At 46.2% G+C, this 20574-nt stretch overlaps 1 protein-coding gene across 1 annotated transcript; it reads right to left on the bottom strand.

Moving 5' to 3' along the window:
- Positions 1–12669: 12669 nt before the first annotated feature.
- FBXL12 (F-box and leucine rich repeat protein 12) lies at positions 12670–16147 on the bottom strand. The gene is made up of 3 exons (XM_059696887.1): positions 15808–16147; positions 15638–15710; positions 12670–14306 (listed from the first exon to the last, which is right to left on the bottom strand). Exons 1-3 carry the CDS (start codon positions 15909–15911, stop codon positions 13485–13487), a joined length of 999 nt encoding a protein of 332 aa, XP_059552870.1. The 5' UTR covers positions 15912–16147; the 3' UTR covers positions 12670–13484.
- Between the last annotated feature and the right edge of the window lie 4427 nt (positions 16148–20574).

Genomic DNA, 20574 nt, shown 5'->3' with positions numbered 1-20574 from the left:
CCCAGAGGGCTGTGGCAGGCTGACTCCATGGCAGGGGTTGCAGGAACTTCCTAGCAGCTGCCAAGAGCTCTTCAACTCATGGGCGTCTTCCTCTCCCTCTCAGGGCATCTGGCACCTAAACTCTTCGCTGGTGAAAGGAAACAGGTGTCCGGGGAGTCAGTGGACTCCAGAGCTGGGTAATGTCTGGTGTGCACAACCAGGAGCCCCTGCCCGCCGTTTGGGGTTCTTTGAATCCTTTTGGATTCCCTGGGAATCAGTGGGCACTGCCTGGTGGCAGACACGGCTCAGGGACTAAGAGAAACCCCAGCTCCCAGGTGTGGGGTTTGGTGGGAGCTCCTTTTGGGTTTGGTATTTGAATTTTGGTGTATTGTTTGCTTTTCTTCTTGCCTGCCTCTTATGGGGTGTCTTACTAATCGTGTTCTTGATTTGAAGTAGTATTACTTGAAGAAACTTGCATAGGAGCCATGCTGCTATAGAGGTGCCTGCTCCTTCCTGTTTGTCTAGCTGTAATTTTGTGTGTGAACCTTGACTGTTAAGCATGGGGGCCTCCACATCATTACTGTGTGGCAAACCTCTGGGTCTCTTTCTGGCCACGAGTGGTCCATCTGTGGTTATGAGCCAATGGCCAAGAAAAATATGAATTTTTAATTGTAACACAGCTTGGCCCGTCTATGTTTTGGAGTTTGAAGAGCAATGGCCCCTAAATAGTTCTTTAATCCAGCGGTCGCCAACTGATGGTCCGCGGGCCACTGGTGGTCCATGAGGTCCGAAAGGTTGGCGACCGCTGCTTTAAACTACTATGCTATGTTGCAATTGAAGTTGTTTTGCCAAAGGCCTGGTAAATGTGATATGGTCTGTTGCATGCAAGCTTTCATGTTGTTACATCACAAGAATTCTGCTCAGAAAGATCCAGATTAGTGGTTCAAAGAGGGGGGAAAGTACGTACTTCCCTCCCAGACAGTAAAACTCACGGGGAAAGAAGTCTTCTAAACACTCTAAATCGTCCTCCTTGAGGGCAGGGGCTGCCTCAGTCCAGGGAACAATGGGGAAATTAATGCTCCCCAAACCCCACACAGGCTGTGCATGCAGCTGGAGCGACGGCCCCACCCCTGAATGTGAAGGGGAAATGGTACTTTTAAATGCCAGCTGCAGGGCCTGGTACCCCCCTGCCGTTTCCCAGCTTCCCGGGAGTTGTCAAGGTCAGGTTAGCTCTGTTATGCCTCTTTAAATATGTGAGTGTGCTTGTCAATTTAAAAAAAAACAACATGTTTCTGAAAAGTATGAAATGTATTGTTTTTAGTTGTCACTAAAAATTAGAATTTACAAGAATTTAGAATTCTAATTAAGTTGTAAAAAAAGCATATGCTTTTGATAATAAAAAGTATGTTAACGCAATTTTTTTTTAAATTGGAAGAAAATAAATTGTTCTTAAGTTAGTTATTTCTGAATGAGTTAAAAAAAAAAGAAAGTGACTAAGAGAGACACAGAAGGTTCATGGATGTCACAGAAAGTTCATGCAAGTTGCATAGGGTCTTTGCAAGTTGAGGAAGGATTTGTGGAGGTAAGAAGCGAAAAGAGAAAGAATAAAGGAAATTGAAAAATGAGAGAGAATTTTAAAGGGGACATACATATTACAGGAAGAAAGGACAATGGAGGAGGACTACTCCTGAAGGTAAATGGGAATGGGGGAGGGGGATAAGGAACAAAAGAAGGTACATAAGTAGTAAAACGTGGCAATTTTAATGACGAATGAAAAGGCCAGGAAGCGCCACTTAATTTTTCAAAACCAACTGTAATTTCCCCATTGGAATCCCAGGTACAACCGACACTGGGGAACTAATTAATCGCTTTCTTAATCTGATATACTTTCATTTCGAATTCTAAATGTTATCTTAAAATGTTGTTACCAAGAAAGCAAATTCCTTTGTCAATTGCATTTAGTCAAATCTATTGCCATGTCATTTTAAAGATCTTTTTTGCCATTTATACACAGTCATTACTTAACTCATGCATTTGCAAAAATGTTACATCTTCTGACTTATTCTGAATAGGAATTTCTAAGAATAAATTTTCAGATCATACCTTTAAAATAAATAAAGACTTATAGAACTCTAAGAAGTAACTGGAGTCCTAGAAAGGCTGTGAAATAATCAAGATAAATAAGAATTGATTATGGGACTGAATAAACTGAAAATAATTATTGTTTATGACTTTGTTCAAAATGTTGCTGATTTTTTTATTTTTGTCTTTGTTTTCTTAGACCAGTTTTGTGAATTGTACCTTAATAAGCAATATTAAAGCATATTTTTCTCCAAACTTGATCTCTCCAGAATTTAAAAACTCTTTTAATAAGTGACTATTCTTATTTTCATGGCAATATGTTTGTTTGCATGAATCCAATAAGAATTTGATGTCTTCATAACAGACCAATTGCAGTTTTATTAACCAAGACTTTGACTGAAATGTTATGTTTGCGAATGTCATGCCTAAATTTTAAATGTTGGCAAAAAACTTTAAAAAATAAAGATTGACTTTAAAGCCAAGAAAAAGTCCTTTGGGAAAATGTCCTGGTACCTTTCCTGGGAAATGACAAGGAAAGAACCTTAAGAGATTTTGGTGAACTTGAAAACATGAGGACTTTACCCAAACCTGTAGGTATTACAGGCAAAGCCTGATGGCAACTGTGTGGCTTGGCTTTTTGCCCTGAGAGGCTATTTAAAATTCAATCTGAAAATTTATTGTGAAATTCTAGCAAAACAGATATTTAAAGGCCTATATAACTAATTGCTCTTCCTATTGTGGTTATACAAATAATAAGGCTAAATTGAAACTGGACTTAATACACTAAATTAATTGGTTATAATTTGACTGTTTACTAAAAATAAGAATAATTTTTTAAAATAAGTTTCAATAAAATCTATAACACACAATTATAGATATTAGACTCTAATACAGTTAATTGTCAGTAAAATGTTATTTTTTGCCTATAACCTAGACTAGCGCCTACATTTTTCTAGTTTTCTGAAATATTTTGGACATAACACTCTAACTTCCATGGAAATGAAATAAAAATTGTAAGTGGGGAATTGTAACTCATCCCACCATTCTTTTGACATTGTTTCTATAAATGCTGGCTCTGACTAATATGTAGTTTTTAGATAAGCGGCATGTTTGTATGAGAATCCTAGGAGCTAACTTCAGAAGATACAGACCATGACCTTCAGTCATCCCAGTTCCAGGAGATTTGTTGACCTTCAACCATAGAACAGGATGATGTAGAACCAAGATGACCAAGACCAGGATGACACGTACCAGCCCATCACTCGACCAGTTTCAAGATCCTTATCGGAATGAACTGTGCTGGCCTGCACATAGATGACTTTTCAACCCCTTCACCTTGATATCTTTGTTCTGTTTGCCTTCTCCCTCCTTATAAAAATCCCTGCCTGCACTGAGATGTTAAGATGGGCTTTGCAACAAGAGTCTCCCATCTTCTCAAGTGTCTGGCACTTGAATAAACCACTTTCCTTTTTCATCAATATCTGTCTCATGAGTTTGGCTTTCAAGGTGGCAGGCAGCTGCAGGTGACTTCAGTTACATTATTACCATAAATTTTCTCCCTGTAATTCACAAAATGAGTCTACATGGGTTTTACATGAGCCAACTGCACATTTATTATTTTGCCTTGTGTTGACTATCGACTACAATCTTCTAAGTCATAACAGGTGAACTGATGTGATCAATGCAGGAATGGTAGAAATGACTGTGACAAATTTTCAGAAAGACAAACATGACTTGGTATATCACTTGTGATGGGAACGTATTCTAACATATAAAACACATCTGAGCCCTAATTGGTTTGGCTCAGTAGACAGAGCACTGGCCTGCAGAAAGAAGGTCCCTGGTTTGATTCTGGTTAAGGACAAATGCCTGGGTTGCAGGCTCGATCCCCAGTAGGGGATGTGCAGATGCTTTTACTATAAAAGAATTTTGCTATAAAAGAATTATTGAAACAATTGGCCGAACTTAAATGGGGACCACATATTATTAGGTGGCATTATTAATTTCTGGATTTGGGCTATGTTGGAAAGTAGTCTTATTTGTAGGGAAACACAAAAAAATAGTTAGGGGTGATGTGGTGTAAAATTGACAACTTACCCTCAAATGAGTAAGGAAAATAAAATTCTTTGTACTTTCAACAATTCTGTTGAGTGTTTCAAAATTTAAATTATTTCAAATTTTTAAAAATAAAAAAGTGCATTCAGAAGGGTCAAGAATTACATTTATATTTATACTATCAGAAGCAGCATTACCTATATCAGAAAACTAAAAAAAAAAGTATAACAATTTTAGATGATAACCTCAACTGTTTAAAAATATAGAAAAGTTATTATAAAGAAATACATAAAAATGTTAATGGTATGTAGATCTATGTGGAAGGACTATGGTTTTGTGTGTATGTGAAATGCAAGCTAATGACTTCCTCTGTTGCTTAGCAATGGAAATAGTGGTGGGCTCCAAAGCTGGAGGAAAGCTGATTGCAGTGGATTTATTAAGAAATGGTCAAGAATATACTAATCCTGCCTACTGCTATACCATGGGAATTCAAGGGTTTACCAAAGTAATTTTTTAATTTTTATTTGACTCTCTGTGTGTAATGTCATCTTTAGTTAAAAAGTGAGTTTAGTCTTGATTTTAAGGATGAATTTTAACATGTACTTTAATCTTTCTAGGAACCTTCACTATATAGTCTAAATTTGGTTTTAAAATCAAGATATAATTCACATAGCATACAATTCACCTTCTTAAAGTATTATTTTGGTTTAAAAGATCAGTTTTTAACATGGCACAAAAATTTCACAGAGAAAATAAATCTTTTATTTTTTTTTATTCTTTTTTTTTTTTTAGGTTCGGTGTTCAGACAGTTTTACTTTTTTTTTTAATTAAATCTTTATTGTTCAGATTATTACATTTGTTCCTCTTTTTTCCCCCCATAGCTCCCCTCCTCCCAGTTCCCACCCCACCCTCCGCCCTCACTCCCCACCCACCGTCCTCATCCATAGGTGCAGGGATGAGGTGCATGATTTTTGTCCAGTCTCTTCCCGCATCTCCCACACCCCTTTCCCCCCAAGAATAGTCAGTCCATTCCCTTTCTATGTCGATGATTCTATTATAATCACCAGTTCATTCTGTTCATCAGATTATTTATTCACTTGATTTTTAGATTCACTTATTGATAGATGTGTATTTGTTGTTCATAATTTGTATCTTTACCTTTTTCTTCTTCTTCCTCTTCTTAAAGGATACCTTTCAGCATTTCATATAATACTGGTTTGGTGGTGATGAACTCCTTTAGCTTCTCCTTATCTGTGAAGATCTTTATCTGACCTTCAATTCTGAATGATAGCTTTGCTGGATAAAGTAATCTTGGTTGTAAGTTCTTGGCATTCATCACTTTGAATATTTCTTGCCACTCCCTTCTGGCCTGCAAAGTTTCTGTTGAGAAATCAGCTGACAGTCGTATGGGTATTCCCTTGTAGGTAACTGACTTTCTTTTTCTTGCTGCTTTTAAGATTCTCTCTTTGTCTTTTGCTCTTGGCATTTTAATTATGATGTGTCTTGGTGTGGTCCTCTTTGGGTTCCTTTTGTTTGGGATTCTCTGCGCTTCCTGGACTTGTAAGTCTATTTCTTTCACCAGGTAGGGGAAGTTTTCTGTCATTATTTCTTCAAATAGGTTTTCAATATCTTGCTCTCTCTCTTCTTCTGGCACCCCTATAAATCGGATGTTGGTACGCTTGAAGCTGTCCCAGAGGCTCCTTACACTATCTTCGTATTTTCGGATTCTTTTTTCATTTTGCTTTTCCGGTTGGGTGTTTTTTGCTTCTTTGCATTTCAAATCTTTGACTTGATTCTTGCGCTCCTCTGGTCTGCTGTTGGGTGTCTGTATAATATTCTTTATTTCAGTCAGTGTATGCTTAATTTCTAGTTGGTCCTTTATCACAACATCGAGGGTCTCACTAGACTTCTTGAGGATCTCACTACATTTATCGGCGGTTTCTAGAAAGTTCTTGAAAAACCTTAAAAGTGTGGTTTTGAACTCTATATCCAGTAGTTTGCTTTCCTCCATTTCTGTCATTTGTGTCCTGTTTCTTTGTCTCAGCATTTTTTATGCTTTGCTGTGTCGATAGAGTGGCTTTCTGTGCTAAGTGTCCTATAGGGCCCGGTGGCTCAGCCTCCCCAATTACCTGAGGTAGACACTCTTGGTGCACCCCCTTGTGGGCTTTGTGCACAGTCTTGTTGTAGTTAAGCCTTGATTGTTGTAGGTAACACTGGGAGGATTTGACCTCCAGGCCATTGGCTGTGAGAATCAGCTGTGTCTACAGTGGGAGAACTTCTGTGCTGAAGACACCCTTATGGGGCAAGACTTGCTTCAGTGGGGCTTTGGTGCTCACTGAGTCTTTCCCCTGAGTGTGTCCCTTATGGATTTGAGGAGTTATAATTGGATGGTCCCACTCTGACCACTGAGTACACTGGCTCTTGGATCTAAGGAGATGCTAATCTAGCCTCTGCCTGAGGCTATGCTGCAGAAGCCAGCTGTAAAGCAATGCAAGTTGCCCTGGGGCCTTGGGCAGCTGCAGTTTGTTAAGTAATTTTCAGATTACAAAGGTCCAGGCCTTTCATATGCAAAAGCCTCCATGCCCGGCTGGGGGGGGGGGGCAGAGCCCCAGGGGATCAACTGGGCGGGCAGAGCGAGCAGTATGGCTGCTCTCAGTCCTGTCCTCAAAGGCCCTGGCAATCGCTGTGTGTGCCTCTGAGAGAGAGCTGCCCTCAAGTTCCGACCAATGCCAGACAGTCCCGTTTCTCCCGTATGAGTCTGGGTCCCCAGAGACTCGCCCGGAACTGGAGCTCAGAGCCTGAGACTCCCTCCCAATTGAAAAAGACAATTGTGACTTCAGCTGCCAGCCCTCTCCGCATGCACCTCTGCACCTTTGTATTTTACTTCCACACCACACCTCCTCTGAGTCTCGGTATGCTTTTCTCTTTCCTTCTAGTTGTAGAATTTCCACTCAGCCAGCCTTCCTGTGGTTCTGGATGATGTCCGTTCCGTCTTTTAGTTGTATTTTTGAAGTGGTTGTGCAAGGCAGAAATCTCCGGTGTTTACCTATGCCACCATCTTGGTTTTTTCCAATAAATCTTCTTTTAAATAATTCTACAGAATTTTGTGTGTGTATGTGTGTGTGTGTGTGTGTTTTAAGGATATTCATATGTTAACATTTGGAAGGAAAATGATGAGTTGAAATGAATGGGGAAAGGTCTGGCTGGCTCCTTCATTTGCTTTAACTAAGAGACATCTGACCTGGCCACCGCAAGCCAAAGTAGTAAAAGTAAAGTTGATCTTCAATGGTACCCAAGCCCATTTTCTTCCCTTTCATTTATTCCCCCCCCCCCCCCCGACTTATTCCCCATCACTTCCCTGTGGCCCTACCTCTGGACAAAATCTCTTTCCCAAATCAGAATCCACCTTTGGGCTGTATTGTCACCGTGTCATTGGTGGTGTTTGCTGACCCTCAGAATCCACTGAGCAGTCGCTGTGGCTCAGGCTCTGTCAGTGGAGCTGTAGGGAGTCATGTCCCATTAGCTACTGCTCCTGGGAAGCAAGTCCCAGCCCTCTCAGGCATCTTCATGGTCTCCCATGAGCCGCAGGCAGCCTGGTACAGGGAAAGACCAGCAGTTTGGAATCAGGCAGGATTGACTGAAACTCTGCTTTGCAGTTTACTCTGTATGAGATTCTGAGCAATTTCGCCAAGTTTCTAAGCCTCCCTTTCCTCTTGGTGAAATGGTTGTAAGAGTTCCAGCTTTGTAAGTGTGATGTGACTAAGGTTGTTTTCCGTTTGGGTTAGTTTCCTGTTGCTGCTGTAACAAATCACCACAATGTAGTGGCCTAAATAATACGACGTTGTTCTTGTAAAAGTCTGGAGGTTAGAAGCTTCACATGGGTGTTACTGGGCTAATAGCAAGGTGATGGCAAAGCCATATTCCTTCTGGAGCCTCCAGAGGAGAATCACTTCTTTGTTTGTCCAGCTGTTAGAGGCCGCCTGTGCCCCTCCCATCCCTCCAAGCTCTGCTTCCATCATCATATGCTTTTCCTTGACCCTCTTATATACAAGGACCATTGTGATTTCATCGTGCCCACTCAGATAATCCAGAATAATCTCATCTCAAAATCCATAATTACATCGGTAAAGTCCCTGTTGCCATGAAAGGTGACCTATTCCCAGATTCTGGGCTTTAGAACATGGATCTCTTTGGGGAAGGAGGGCATGAGTTGGCCTACCACACTTTCCTCACCGATTTCTTAACCCCCTGATGTTCCCCAACCTGGACAGAAGGCTCTCTTTCCTGTTTGAGTCTCTCATGGCTCCTACTCTTGCCTCCACACTTCCAGCCATCACCTTCTCTTTTTCTTCCAGTCCAAATCCTGACTCAATCCCATTGGGTAAAAATAAATAAATAAATCCCATTGAGTCAAAATAAATAAACAAGCAAACAAATAAATCCCATTGGGTATAGTAGCTCACCATTCATTTGGCTCACACTCTGCCTTCCTGGCATATATTTGTGGCACTCAGGCACTGAATGTATGTTGAATGAATAAATCTCCATTACCATACCATAAGCTAAAAGAATATAAATAAATCATGGAAATGTGCAGCATAGGGAATGTAGTCAATCCTGCAGGTCTAGAAAAAAAGGGGAGGTTTTGTAATGCAGGTGAAGGGGACACTGGAGAAAGCTTGAATCATAAGCAAAACCACTGGTGATGGGGACGAGGTAGAGTTGGGCCAGTTTACAACTGAAGAAAAGATCAGCAGGATTAGGAAGGGCACAGAGTGCAAAAGAGACTTGAAGGACTGGGAAAAAGCCTTACAAAAACTAACAAAGGTGCAAATATTTTTGCAAAAGGGTCCCACCTTATGATTAAGATGCACAAATATTGTCCTAGCTGGTTTGGCTCAGTGGATAGAGCAATGGCCTACAGACTGAAGGGTCTTGGGTTCAATTCTGGTCAAGGGCACATGCTTGGGTTGCAAGCTTGATCCCTAGTGGGGGACAGTGGAGGCAGCCGATCAATGATTCTCTCTCATCATTGATGTTTCTATCTCTCACTCCCTCTCCCTTCCTCTCTGAAATCAATAAAAAATACATATTTTTTAAAAAAACACTTTTTAAAAAAAAGATGCACAAATATTTATAAAAACATAAAGATGCACCATTGTTAGAGAAATTATTCTAAACAGAATAATCAACCCCAAATCATTCTATGCATAAGTATTAGTGCATTTTACTTTGGTCACAAAGATTACTTTTTAAATTATATAAAATTTTTAAACATAGATTTCCCATGTGATCCAGCAACCCCAAATCTGAGTGTATACCCAAAAAAATTGAAAGCAGAGATTCAAGCACATATTGGTGCACCCATGTTCACAGCAGTGTTATTCACAACCGTCAAAAGGTAGAAACAACCCAAATGTCCACTGAAAAGCAAGTGACTAATCAAAACATATGTGTATACAGTGGAATACTGTTTAGCCTTACCAAGGAAGGGAATTCTGAGACATGCTACAACATGGATGAACCTTGAGGACATTATACCAAGTGTCACCAAAGGACTGATATTGTATGATCCACTTATGATGTCCCTAGAGTGAAAACCATGAAACAGAAAGTAGACTGGTGGTGGTTGCCAGGGGTTGAGGGAGGAGAAATGAAGAGCTAGTGTTTGATGGGTAGACAGTTTCACTTTGGGAAGATGGAAAAATTCTGGAGATAGGTGGTGGGGATGGCTGCACAGCAGTGTGAAGGTATTTAATTCCACAGAACTGGACTTTGAAATGTTATGTGTAAATTGTCCTACCATTTTTAAAAAAATAATGAAAAGGTAGCTGAAAATATCATCAGGTTATCTATATCTATTTATATTAAAACCCTGGGTGCAAGCGGCGGCTCTGGAGCTGGCTGTGGGTGCAAGCAGGGCTGGTGCTGGCAGTGGGTGTGAACAGCAGCTCTGGCACTGGCAGCAGGTGCGAGAGCCGGGCGGATCCACAGTGCGTGGGAGCAAAGAATTTTCAGTAACCACCAGAGGCTCATCCCGATGACAGCGACCGGCGCCCCACGTTGGTCTGGCACCCCCGCTCTCTTGCTCCATCATCCCGCCATGCCCGACACCCGCCATGTTCCATGCATGCCCCCTGGTGGTCAGCGCACATCATAGCGACCAGTTTGGTTGTTCTGCCATTCGGACTATTTGCATATTAGCCTTTTATTATATAGGATTTCTTTTGGTTAATCCTCATCTGAGGATATTTTTCCATTGATTCTTAGCGAAAGTGGAAGACAGAGGAAAAGTCAGAGAGAACCATCAATGTGAAAGAAACACACCGATTGGTTGCCTCCTGCATACACCCTGACCAAGGCCTCAGCCAGGGAGGAGCCTGCAACCAAGGTAAGTGCCCTTGATCAGAATCAAACCCGGAACCCTTTGTTCCACAGGCCAACACTCTATCCACTGGGCCAAACTGGCTCGGGCTTGGGCATATTTTTAAATGGAGGGTATTCTTAAGTCTGCAGATCCTTATTTGGGAGAAGGCAATGGTTAGGAGTGGCGGAATCCAAAGAGGGGAGGAGCTCTGTCTGATGTCCCATAACCCCGCCACCCCAGGGAAGTGAGTGAGTCCTCTAAAAGTCGGGCCGTGCTCATGGCAGCCCAGAACCAACTTCTAAACTTTCAGGAATTTTGTGAATTGGTTGTTAAACTGTTGGTAGCTTGAAACCAGACACGATGACAGTATTTGTATCACAGAAGTCTACACACTCTACAAATGTTACAAATCAGGACTTCCCACCACCACCTGCTAGCACTGTCTGTTAAACGTTTACGTGTGATGAACAACATAAGCTGATGAACAAAAATAGATCCAGAGACATAGAAGCATTGAACAGACCGTCAAATCCCAGAGGGAAAGCAGGGGAGGGGCGGGGTAAGAGATTAACCATAGGACTTGTATGCATGCATAGAAGCATAACCAATGAACACAGACAGTAGTGGGGTGAGGGCCTGTGCTGGAGGGTGGGAGCAGGCGGGGAGAGGTCAATGGGGGGAAAAGGAGGCATATGTAATACTTTCAACAATAAAGAATTTAAATTTATAGGGGAGGATGGGGATAGGGGGAGAGATCAACCAAAGAACTTGTATGCATGCATATAAGCCTAACCAATGGACACAGGCTCCAGGGAGGGGTGAGGGCATGAGTTGGGAGGAGGGGGAGGAGCAATGGGGGGATAAGAACACATATGTAATACCTTAATCAATAAAGAAATAAATTATTTAAATTTTTTTAAATAACAAAAAATAATGAGATTTTTATCTCTTTGGCAGTCTTTTAATAAAATAAAATGAAAGTGAGTTCATTTTAATTGATGAAAGAAACATGGATTCATCAAGTTGGAAAGGCAAATAAACACTGTTTGGGGCAAAAAAAAAAAATTTAAATTAAAAAAAATGTTTACATGTGTACCACTGCCTCTAACTTCCTATCTTCTCCCTCCATTTCCGCGGGAAAGGCAGCGTGAAAGGAAGCTTTTCCCCGGGAGCTGCTCCAGGCGGGGCACCTGCAGCCACTCCCAGGACCAGCAGGGCCCGGCCCAGGACCCTTCCGTCATTCTCCACCCGATGGACCCAGATCTCCAGACAGACCTCATTTCCCTGCCTGACACTTCTTGTCCCCGGTGCCCAGCCTGGATCAGCCCAGGCCCCCAGGTGCTGAGCTGGAACTGCCAGGTTTGTCAGTGTGGGGCCCGTAAACCCTAACCGTGGCCACACTGGGGAGAACTCACACCCCAGTCCTCATGCGGCCGGATGGGGAAGGAATTTCCACTCCACCCTCCAGTGGGAAAACCAACGGAGAAACATCCAGGTCTTCTCTGATGGGTGCGCTTGGCATAAAAAATCAAGGGTACCCAGGTGAACCCTCTTTTCTCTCTCCGGGCTCTGCCCACCACAGAGCAGGCACGCCGCTGAGGGGGCAGCTGGTGAGCCCATAAAGCCCTCCTACCCAGCTCAGATCAGAAGTAACGCTCATCTTGTGGTTGGTGCCCATGATCACCCTCAGTCTGCCACCTGCACCTTTCAAGTGGTTCAGACTCAAAAGGCAGGAAAAGGAGCCCCTAAAACCTAAGCCATCTGTGAGGCCCCACCAACCTCACCCCTTCACATCCTATTGCTCGCCCCTTGTTCCCCCAACCACTCGGACCTTCCTCCAGCTCCTGGAAAATGCCAAGTTCACCCCCAGCTCAGCATCTTTGCCCTTTTCATCGTCCTCAGTGCTTCCCAGGGCTGGTTCCTCCTCCTCTCAGGTCTGGGCTCAGAGGCCCACTCTACGAAACATACGCCTCCATCCTATCACCCTGGTGTATAGTCTGGGTTTCTGAAACTGTGATGTGCTCACCTGTTTACCACCCTGTCCCCTCAGGTCTTATCCGTTTGGTTCAGAGCTGTGACCTAGCACCTAGGACAACGCCTGCACAATCGCACAGGCAGAAATGTGTGTTGAATAAACTGTTTGGGGGATGAGGGAAAATGAGTATTTTTCTTTATTTTGCTTTGGGGGGGGCATTTAATCCTCACCCAAGGATATTTTTCCATTGATTTTCAGAAAGAATGGAAGAGAGAGGGAAAGACAGAGAGAAATATCAATGTGAGAGAAGCACATCGATTGGTTGCCTCCTGCACACACTCTGACTTGGGCCTGGCGGGGGGGGGGGGGGGGGGGGCCAAGAGTGGGGGGGCAGAGGAGCCTGTAACCAAGGTTCTTGGCCTGGATCGGATCCGGGAACCCTCGTCCATAGGCCAACGCTCTAGCCACTGAGCCAAACAAGCTAGGGCAAGTGTTTTTCTTTAATAGCAAAATATAGATTACGAAAAACTTGAAAATACAAAAACACAGTTTAGAACCTTCATTAACATTTTGATCACAAAAGACGAGTCACACCTGCACTTCCCGCGTCTTCTCCCTGCATGTAGGTATAATCAGTGGTTTGGGCTGCACATGCAGACCGTCCTTCCAGGCTTCCTAAGGGCCCTGGCTTCTCAGGGCCCCCTGGCTCCTAACCACACTCCTGTGCGCCCACCCTGTTTCTGAGGACCGCCCTGAGAATGCCCCTTCACGGAAGACCTCTGGGGCTCAGTAAAGTGTAAGGCTTTGCAGCGTAAGCATGAGGTAACGATGGTCTTCCCATTTCCAGATGTGGGGACCAGACTGGCCGATGTCAGAAGCCACACACTGACCATTCCAGTTGTCTGGCAGTGCAAGGCCTCCCTTCTCTCTACCTTTGGCCTGCGGGCCGTCTAGCCTAATTCCCTGCCCTCTGCAAGGTGCTTGCTCATGAATGAAAACTGAGACGGATCTCAGCCAGGTGGCGGGTCATACCCACCAGTCCGTAGACTCTTTGGGGCCGGCCCTGAGGATGACCAGACAGCGGGGCAGGCCCTGACACAGGATCCTCTCCGCCTCCTGACCCTCCCACCCCAGCCCCTGCAGCTCAAGGACCCTAAGCCTGGGCATGGTGCGGCAGGAGGAGAGTATTTCAGCCGGGGAGAGCGTTTCCAGGGCGACGTGCGGGGCCTGCAGGCACAGGCTCTCCAGCGCCGGCATTCCCTCCAGCACAGACAGGCCGGCGGCTGAGAGGCCCGTGGCCGTGAGCCGGACCTTCCGCACATCCCGGAGGTGGCGGCTGATGGCCAGGAGGGTGCTGTCGGCCGAGAGGGCACAGCCCAGCACCTCCAGCCTCCGCAGGGAGCTCAGCTCCTGCAGGCTGGCATCCAGCCCGGCCTCAGTCACCCGGTAGGCACCGCCCAGCACCAGGGAGCGCAGGGCGCGGAAGCACGTCAGGCCCCGCAGGTGCTCGTCCCGAAAGGCAGGGACACGGTCCAGCACCAGGCACTCGAGCAGGGGCAGCGCAGGGGGGTCCCGCCCCTTGAGGAGCCAGGCCATGGGAATCTCACAGCTGTGCAGCTCCAGCGTCCTCAGGGTGCAAGGCAGGCTGGTGACTGGCACCACGCTCAGGTCAGCCCCGTGCAGGCAGAGACGCTGGAGGTTGGGGCACTTCTGGCCCAGGGCCCTCATCAGGGCTGGGGACAACTGGGGAGCCTGGGAGCCTGCGGACAGGTAGCCACACAGCCGCAGGGAATGGAGTCTGGATGCCATGTACCGCCGAAGGAGGTGCCACATGACTTTAGGCCGCATCTGTAAGAGCCAAAGATAGGGGTGAGGAGGTGAGATACAGGGGATCGTTCAAGGTCCCCGCCTGCCTGGAGTCAGACAAGCTCCAGCTGGGGTTCTCCTGCTCCCCTAGAATTGTCCTTCCACCACCAGCCTCACCTCACCAGACACCCCTCCGGGGGGAACAAAACAGTTTAACTCCACCACTTTGACTCCCAGAATTGAACAAAAGCAGTGAAGGAAAGAGAAGATCATAACACATCTGTCTTTAGCAACAGAGTGGATTCTCATTAGGTTCTGGAGCAAGTAAAACAGCAAAGCAACCCCCCGGATTTTTGTCCCTTTTTTAATGACCACCACGGAAAGAAGTAAGCAATGTATAATAAAACTGAAAAAGGCTCAAGCTGCCTAGGTTTTAAAAAAACAAAACAAAACACCATAGCCTGATAATAGCGAAAGCTGTCAAAAATTTATCCCAGGAAGTTACACTTAGTAGAAAACAAACCGATCGGGGCCGGATCAGGCTGGTTGGCTGCTGCAGTGCGTGTCATAGCCACCCCTCATTCTGCCGTTCTGGTCGCTGGGCTTTTATTATATAGATGTCTCTCTCCCTCTCTCTCTCAAATCAATCTTTAAAAAATAGTGTGTGAATAAAGCTCATTGAGGGTGGATATAAGTAAAATACCATTTAATTATCTAAAGAGTAGCAACAGCATCATCTAAACTTTAGGAACACATTAACAATACCGTATGTTGCTAATGGGCACCCACATCGGAAATGAATAAAAAACGCCACAGGAAGGCCACGATTCCATTTTAGAATAGTGGTTACCTCCGAGGGGGGTTTCAAAAAGTGCAGGAAACATATCAATAAAAGTTGTGTGTGTGTGTGTGTGTGTGTGTGTATATATGTATATGTTTCACATGATCGGTAGTAAATAGGGCCAAAGCCTAAAACAGGTTAAATCTAGGTGGTGAGTACCTATTTATCTGAAACCATGTTATCCTCTACACATTTCTATATATTTGAAATAGTTCATAATAAAAACAAGAAAAGTAAAATGCAAATGACAGAAAGTGGAAATAGTTTGTTTGCACTACTCGGGAAGTTAATTCTGTTGACTGTGGAAAATGATTTCCCCGTGAAGACTCGGTAATAATAATCCTAAGTGATCTGATCGCCAGCCAGCATTGATCGTACGCCGACTGACACTCGGACACTGAGCCCATCCGCGCGCTGTCGCGGCTGTTTACATTTCGGAGAGGGGGGAACAGGCCGGAGGGCGCAGAGGAGTGGGGTGCGCCCCCGGCGCCTCGGCTGAACCGGCCCAGGCCCGCCCGGCCTACGCACTCACCCTGCAGACGGTCAGGTCGACGTGCCGCCACAGCCACCGGTCGCCCACCAGCCTCTTCCAACGGTGACAGACCCTGACGGGGGAGACCGCCGTGAGAGCAGCCCGACCCGGCCTGGCCCTTCGCCCCCGCCCCCGCCCCGCCCCGGCCCCACCGCGGGGCGAGGCCGCACCTGGAGAGGCGAATCCGGTCCCGCACCGGGAGGTAAGAGAAGATCTCCAATATGACCGAGTCCGGCAGGTCCGAAAGGGTGGCCATGACCCCGCCGACTCGCATTTCCCCTTCTGGGTACGGGAACTCCGGGACTCGCCCCGGGGGCGCCCCCGGAGGCGGGGGAGTGGGGTGCCAGCTGGGAGGTAGCCACGGCTCCGGTAGCCGGTGGAGAGTGTTAGCTTTCCTTCTCAGCGAACGCGGGGAGTTCCTGCCGGAGATCTGCCCCGGCCGCCAAAGAGCCTTCAATTTCAAACTAGAAGTAAGCTGGACTGCGAGGCTGGGCCGCGATGACGTAAGGGGACGTGGTTAGGGCGGTGACGACGGTCGGGGGCGGGGACCAATCCGGAAGGCGTGGTTAGGGCGGTGACGACGGCCGGGGGGCGGGGACCAATCCGGAAGGCGTGGTTAGGGCGGTGACGACGGCCGGGGGACGGGGACCAACCCGGAAGGCGTGGTTAGGGCGGTGACGCTAGGCGGGGGCGGGGACCAACCCGGAAGGCGTGGTTAGGGCGGTGACGATGGGCGGGGGCGGGGAACAATCCGGAAGGCGTGGTCAGGGCGGTGACGATGGTCGGGGGCGGGGACCAATCCGGAAGGCGTGGTCAGGGCGGTGACGATGGTCGGGGGCGGGGACCAATCCGGAAGGCGTGGTTAGGGCGGTGATGATGGTCGGGGGCGGGGACCAATCCGGAAGGCGTGGTTAGGGCGGTGATCATGATCGGGGGCGGGGACCAATCCGGAAGGCGTGGTTAGGGCGGTGACCATGGTCGGGGGCGGGGACCAATCCGGAAGGCGTGGTTAGGGCGGTGACCATGGTCGGGGGCGGGGACCAATCCGGAAGGCGTGGTTAGGGCGGTGACCATGGTCGGGGGCGGGGCGGGGTGGGGACCACGCCCGGAAGGCGTGACTGGAGCTGTGAGGAGAGGCCCGGGAGCGGAGCTGGGGCGGTGATGAGGCCGAAGCCGGGGTTAGGCCGGGCCTGGACCGAAAGGCTGGCTGAGGTCAGGGAGCAGATCGCGAGTCTTGGAAGGCGGGGCTGGGAAACAAGGTCCAGCTGGGAGGCCGGAGCTGCGGCGCTGAGGATCCCTGGAGCGGGGTTGGGGGCAGAGGACCTGGCGGAGCGCGAGGCTTCCACTTTTTAATACTTAGCAATGCTTTTTGATGCATATGCACGAGGATACATTTGTTGAAGTGGAGTAACTTGTTAAGAGGCGGGTGAAGTCCTAGCCGGTTTGCACGGTGGATAGAGCGTGGGCCCGTGGGCACGTAGCCAGTCAATTCCGTGTTCGATTGCAGACCCCATCGCGGGCTCCACTCGCGTGTTTGGGAGGTAACCAGTGCACATCTATGTTTCTCTCTCTGTCTCTCTCCCTCCCTTTCACTCTAAAAATCAATTTAAAATGTCCTCGGGTGAGGATTAACAGAAAAATAAAGAGCTCTCATAAAAAAAAATAAAGGGCGTGTTGAAATTTCTTTTCGATTGATAGTGACAAATTGTTCTCACAGAGGCTGAGGTGACAATCCCATCAAATATCACTCATTTTTAAAATAGCAATTCATAAGGAAAGTAAAATTTATTGAAACATTTTCATATGAGTGTTCAGGTTGCTTCCAGATTTACCACAATTATTGGAGTTAAGGTTTCTTTTTTATATATGTACGTATGTTTGTACAAGTATATGAACGTATATGTATTGTAGGGGTTCAGAAAGAGTCACCTCAAGATGTGCCTCTGAGGTATGGAGATTGTTTTGAGCTAAAGGCAACTTAAGCCTCCAGCGCACAAGAAACTTGTGTTCCTCCCTTGACTTCCTATGACTTGAATTAGGGGGCTTGTGTATAATAAGAAATTGAGGTAACTCCGCCTGCTTGTAGGACAGGGCAAACTTCTATTTGTTAAGCATCTGCTCTTGCATCACCCTGAAAAGACCTTGAAGCCCCTACGGCACCTCACCTCATCCCTAGCGTGGACTGTCTATGCTCATTTTTCCTGTCTCTGAATCTCATGCATTTGGGGTCTCATGTATGCAGGTACTTATATATGCAAATGATAGAAAGTGGAAATAGTGGCAATAGTTGGGGGTGGGGCAGGAACCTGGACCAAACTCAAAAGACATTTGGTTATTTTCTCCTGTTAATCTGATGCCCATTATTAAACCAGCTGAAAGAACCTTGTAGAGGAAAATTTCTTCCTCCCTCACAGTGTGTGTGTGTGTGTGTGTGTGTGTATACACCTTCTGTGTTTTTATTTGTATAAGATAAATAACCAGGAGTCACTTTGATGACTCAAAGGTCAAATAAAGTTTAGTTTTGCCGAAACCGGTTTGGCTCAGTGGATAGAGCGTTGGCCTGCGGACTGAAGGGTCCTGGGTTCGATTCCGGTCAAGGGCATGTACCCGAGTTGCAGGCACACCCCCAGTAGGAGATGTGCAGGAGGCAGCTGATCGATGTGTCTGACTCTCTATCTCTCTCCCTTCCTCTCTGTAAAAAATCAATAAAATATATTTTAAAAAAATAAAGTTTAGTTTTGAATAGGTTTTGCTAAATCACACCCTCAAGAACCTACAATGGCAATAAACATGTTTTTAATACAATATGCACTAAAGCGGGAATTGGAGCAGTTGAAACTGTTGTCAAAAGAAATGCAAAACTCATTAAGATGGATACATTAAATATATACATTAAATTTTGTGTCAATTATATTTCAATAAAGCTAAAAAATACATCTGTATGCTCACACTTATCCATAAATAAGAAGTAAAACACTATGATTTTCACATATTAGATTAAGAAATGAAGCCAGGAAATACCCACACTGGCCTTGGTGTGAGGCGACAGACCCTCTCCACCAGTGCAGGCGGGCATAATTGACGCAAACTCTTTAAAGACAGTTTGGCAATATTGATTGTAGCCTCTGTTGGACCCAATACTACTACTTCTAGGATCTCAAATTGTCAAAAAGAGTGAGGTGGGTCTTTCTGTGCTGGTTGGAACAACCTATAGGATATTGTTTGCTTTTTAAAAAAGTGTAGAGAACAGTGTATGTATGTGTGTGTGTGTATGTGTATGTATATATATATAATCTCCTATATTTTTATTTGTATAAGAAAGATAAATAACCAGGAGTCACTTTGATGCCTGGAGATATCTCTAATTCCAATAAAACAGATACACAAGTAATTGTACATAAAGGCCTGTAGAAAAATTCAACTGGTTGGGCATCGTCCTGAGCACCAAAAGGTTGCTAGTTCAATTCTCTGTCAGGGCACCTGCTTGGATTTCAGGCTCGATCCCTGGTAGGGGCATGCAGGAGGCAGCCAATAGATGCCCTGCTCTCGCATGGATGTTTCTCTTTCTCCCTCTCCCTTCCTCTCTCTCTAAAAAAATCAATAAAAAATATTTAAAAACTAAATCATTAGCCCTAGCTGGTTTGGCCCCGTGGACAGAGCGTCGGCCTGCAGAGTGAAGGGTCCCAGGTTGTATTCCAGTCAAGGGCACATGCCCAGATTGCGGGCTCCATCCCCCGTAGGGGGTGTGCAGGTGGCAGCCGATCGATGATTCTTTCTCATCATTGATGTTTCCATCTCTCTCCCTCTCCCTTCCTTTCTGAAATCAATTTTTAAAAAAATACCTAAGTCATTAGTTTCTGCCCTTTGACATAACTCAAAGGGTCCCTGTCTCTTTTGAAACATGTTAGCACATTTGAAGATGCAGAGATTATCTTTAGAAAATGGGAACTTTCGAGGATGGTTGTTCCTGGGGAGGGGCTGGGGAAAGGGTAAGCAGACCTTATGTGCTGTGTATATACTTTTGTACTTGAAATTTTACCAGGTGCCAGTATTACCTTTAAAAAACATAAATTCCAGCCGCAACCAGTTTGGCTCAGTGGATAGAGCCTCGGCCTGAGGGCTGAAGGGTCCCAGGTTCGATTCCGGTCAAGGGCATGTACCTTGGTTGCGGGCACATCCCCAGTGGGGGGGTGCAGGAGGCAGCTGATCGATGTTTCCAGCTCTCTGTCCCTCTCCTTTCCTCTCTGTAAAAAAATAAATAAAATATATTTTTTAAAAAACACATAAATCCCAAATGTTTATTAATAAATCAAACCCTTTGGTATTTTTCCTCGACAAGACCACAGGAAACAATGCTTCCCGCTCTGGCAGCCATCTTGCGACGGGGAGAAAAGGTCAAAAGGATTGCGCGGAGGTCAAGTCACTGGGCGGGACCGCAGCCCAGATCTTCCTGATGCCAGGGCGTGGCCTCTCACACTGTTCCACGGCCTCCATCTCCCCTGGAAACCCACGCCACCACGCAGGGGCGATGCCTCCTGGGCCCCCCCACCGCACCTGTCAATGCGTTGCCAGGACCTCTTCATTGGTCTTTTCACTTGTCCTCTTCCCCTATCGGACTGAACTCGGAGGTGGCAGGACCACCTTGGTCACTGCTGTCTCCCCAAGGCCTGCCGACACACTGAGATGTCGGGGAAAGGGACCCCCTGAGCGACGCCCTCCACCCCTAAGATTATTCCCCCGGGGTGAGCCCTGGGTGGGGGGTGGCCCAGAAGTTCAGCAGGACCCAGGTGTCCCTGCTCTCGCAGCTACAGGAGGTTCCTAAGAACCATCTGCTGCCCTGCCTGCAGAGTGAAGGGAGAGGATCCCCACATCCAAGCCCCTTCCTGTGGGTGGGAAACGGGGAAACAAGGGAGCAGAGGGGGGCTGCCCAGCTTGCT

Source organism: Myotis daubentonii, chromosome 5, assembly GCF_963259705.1.
Source record: "Myotis daubentonii chromosome 5, mMyoDau2.1, whole genome shotgun sequence".
Classification (NCBI taxonomy): domain Eukaryota; kingdom Metazoa; phylum Chordata; class Mammalia; order Chiroptera; family Vespertilionidae; genus Myotis; species Myotis daubentonii.
Note: the sequence above shows the minus strand (reverse complement) of the source record. Positions and strands in the feature narration are given on the sequence as shown.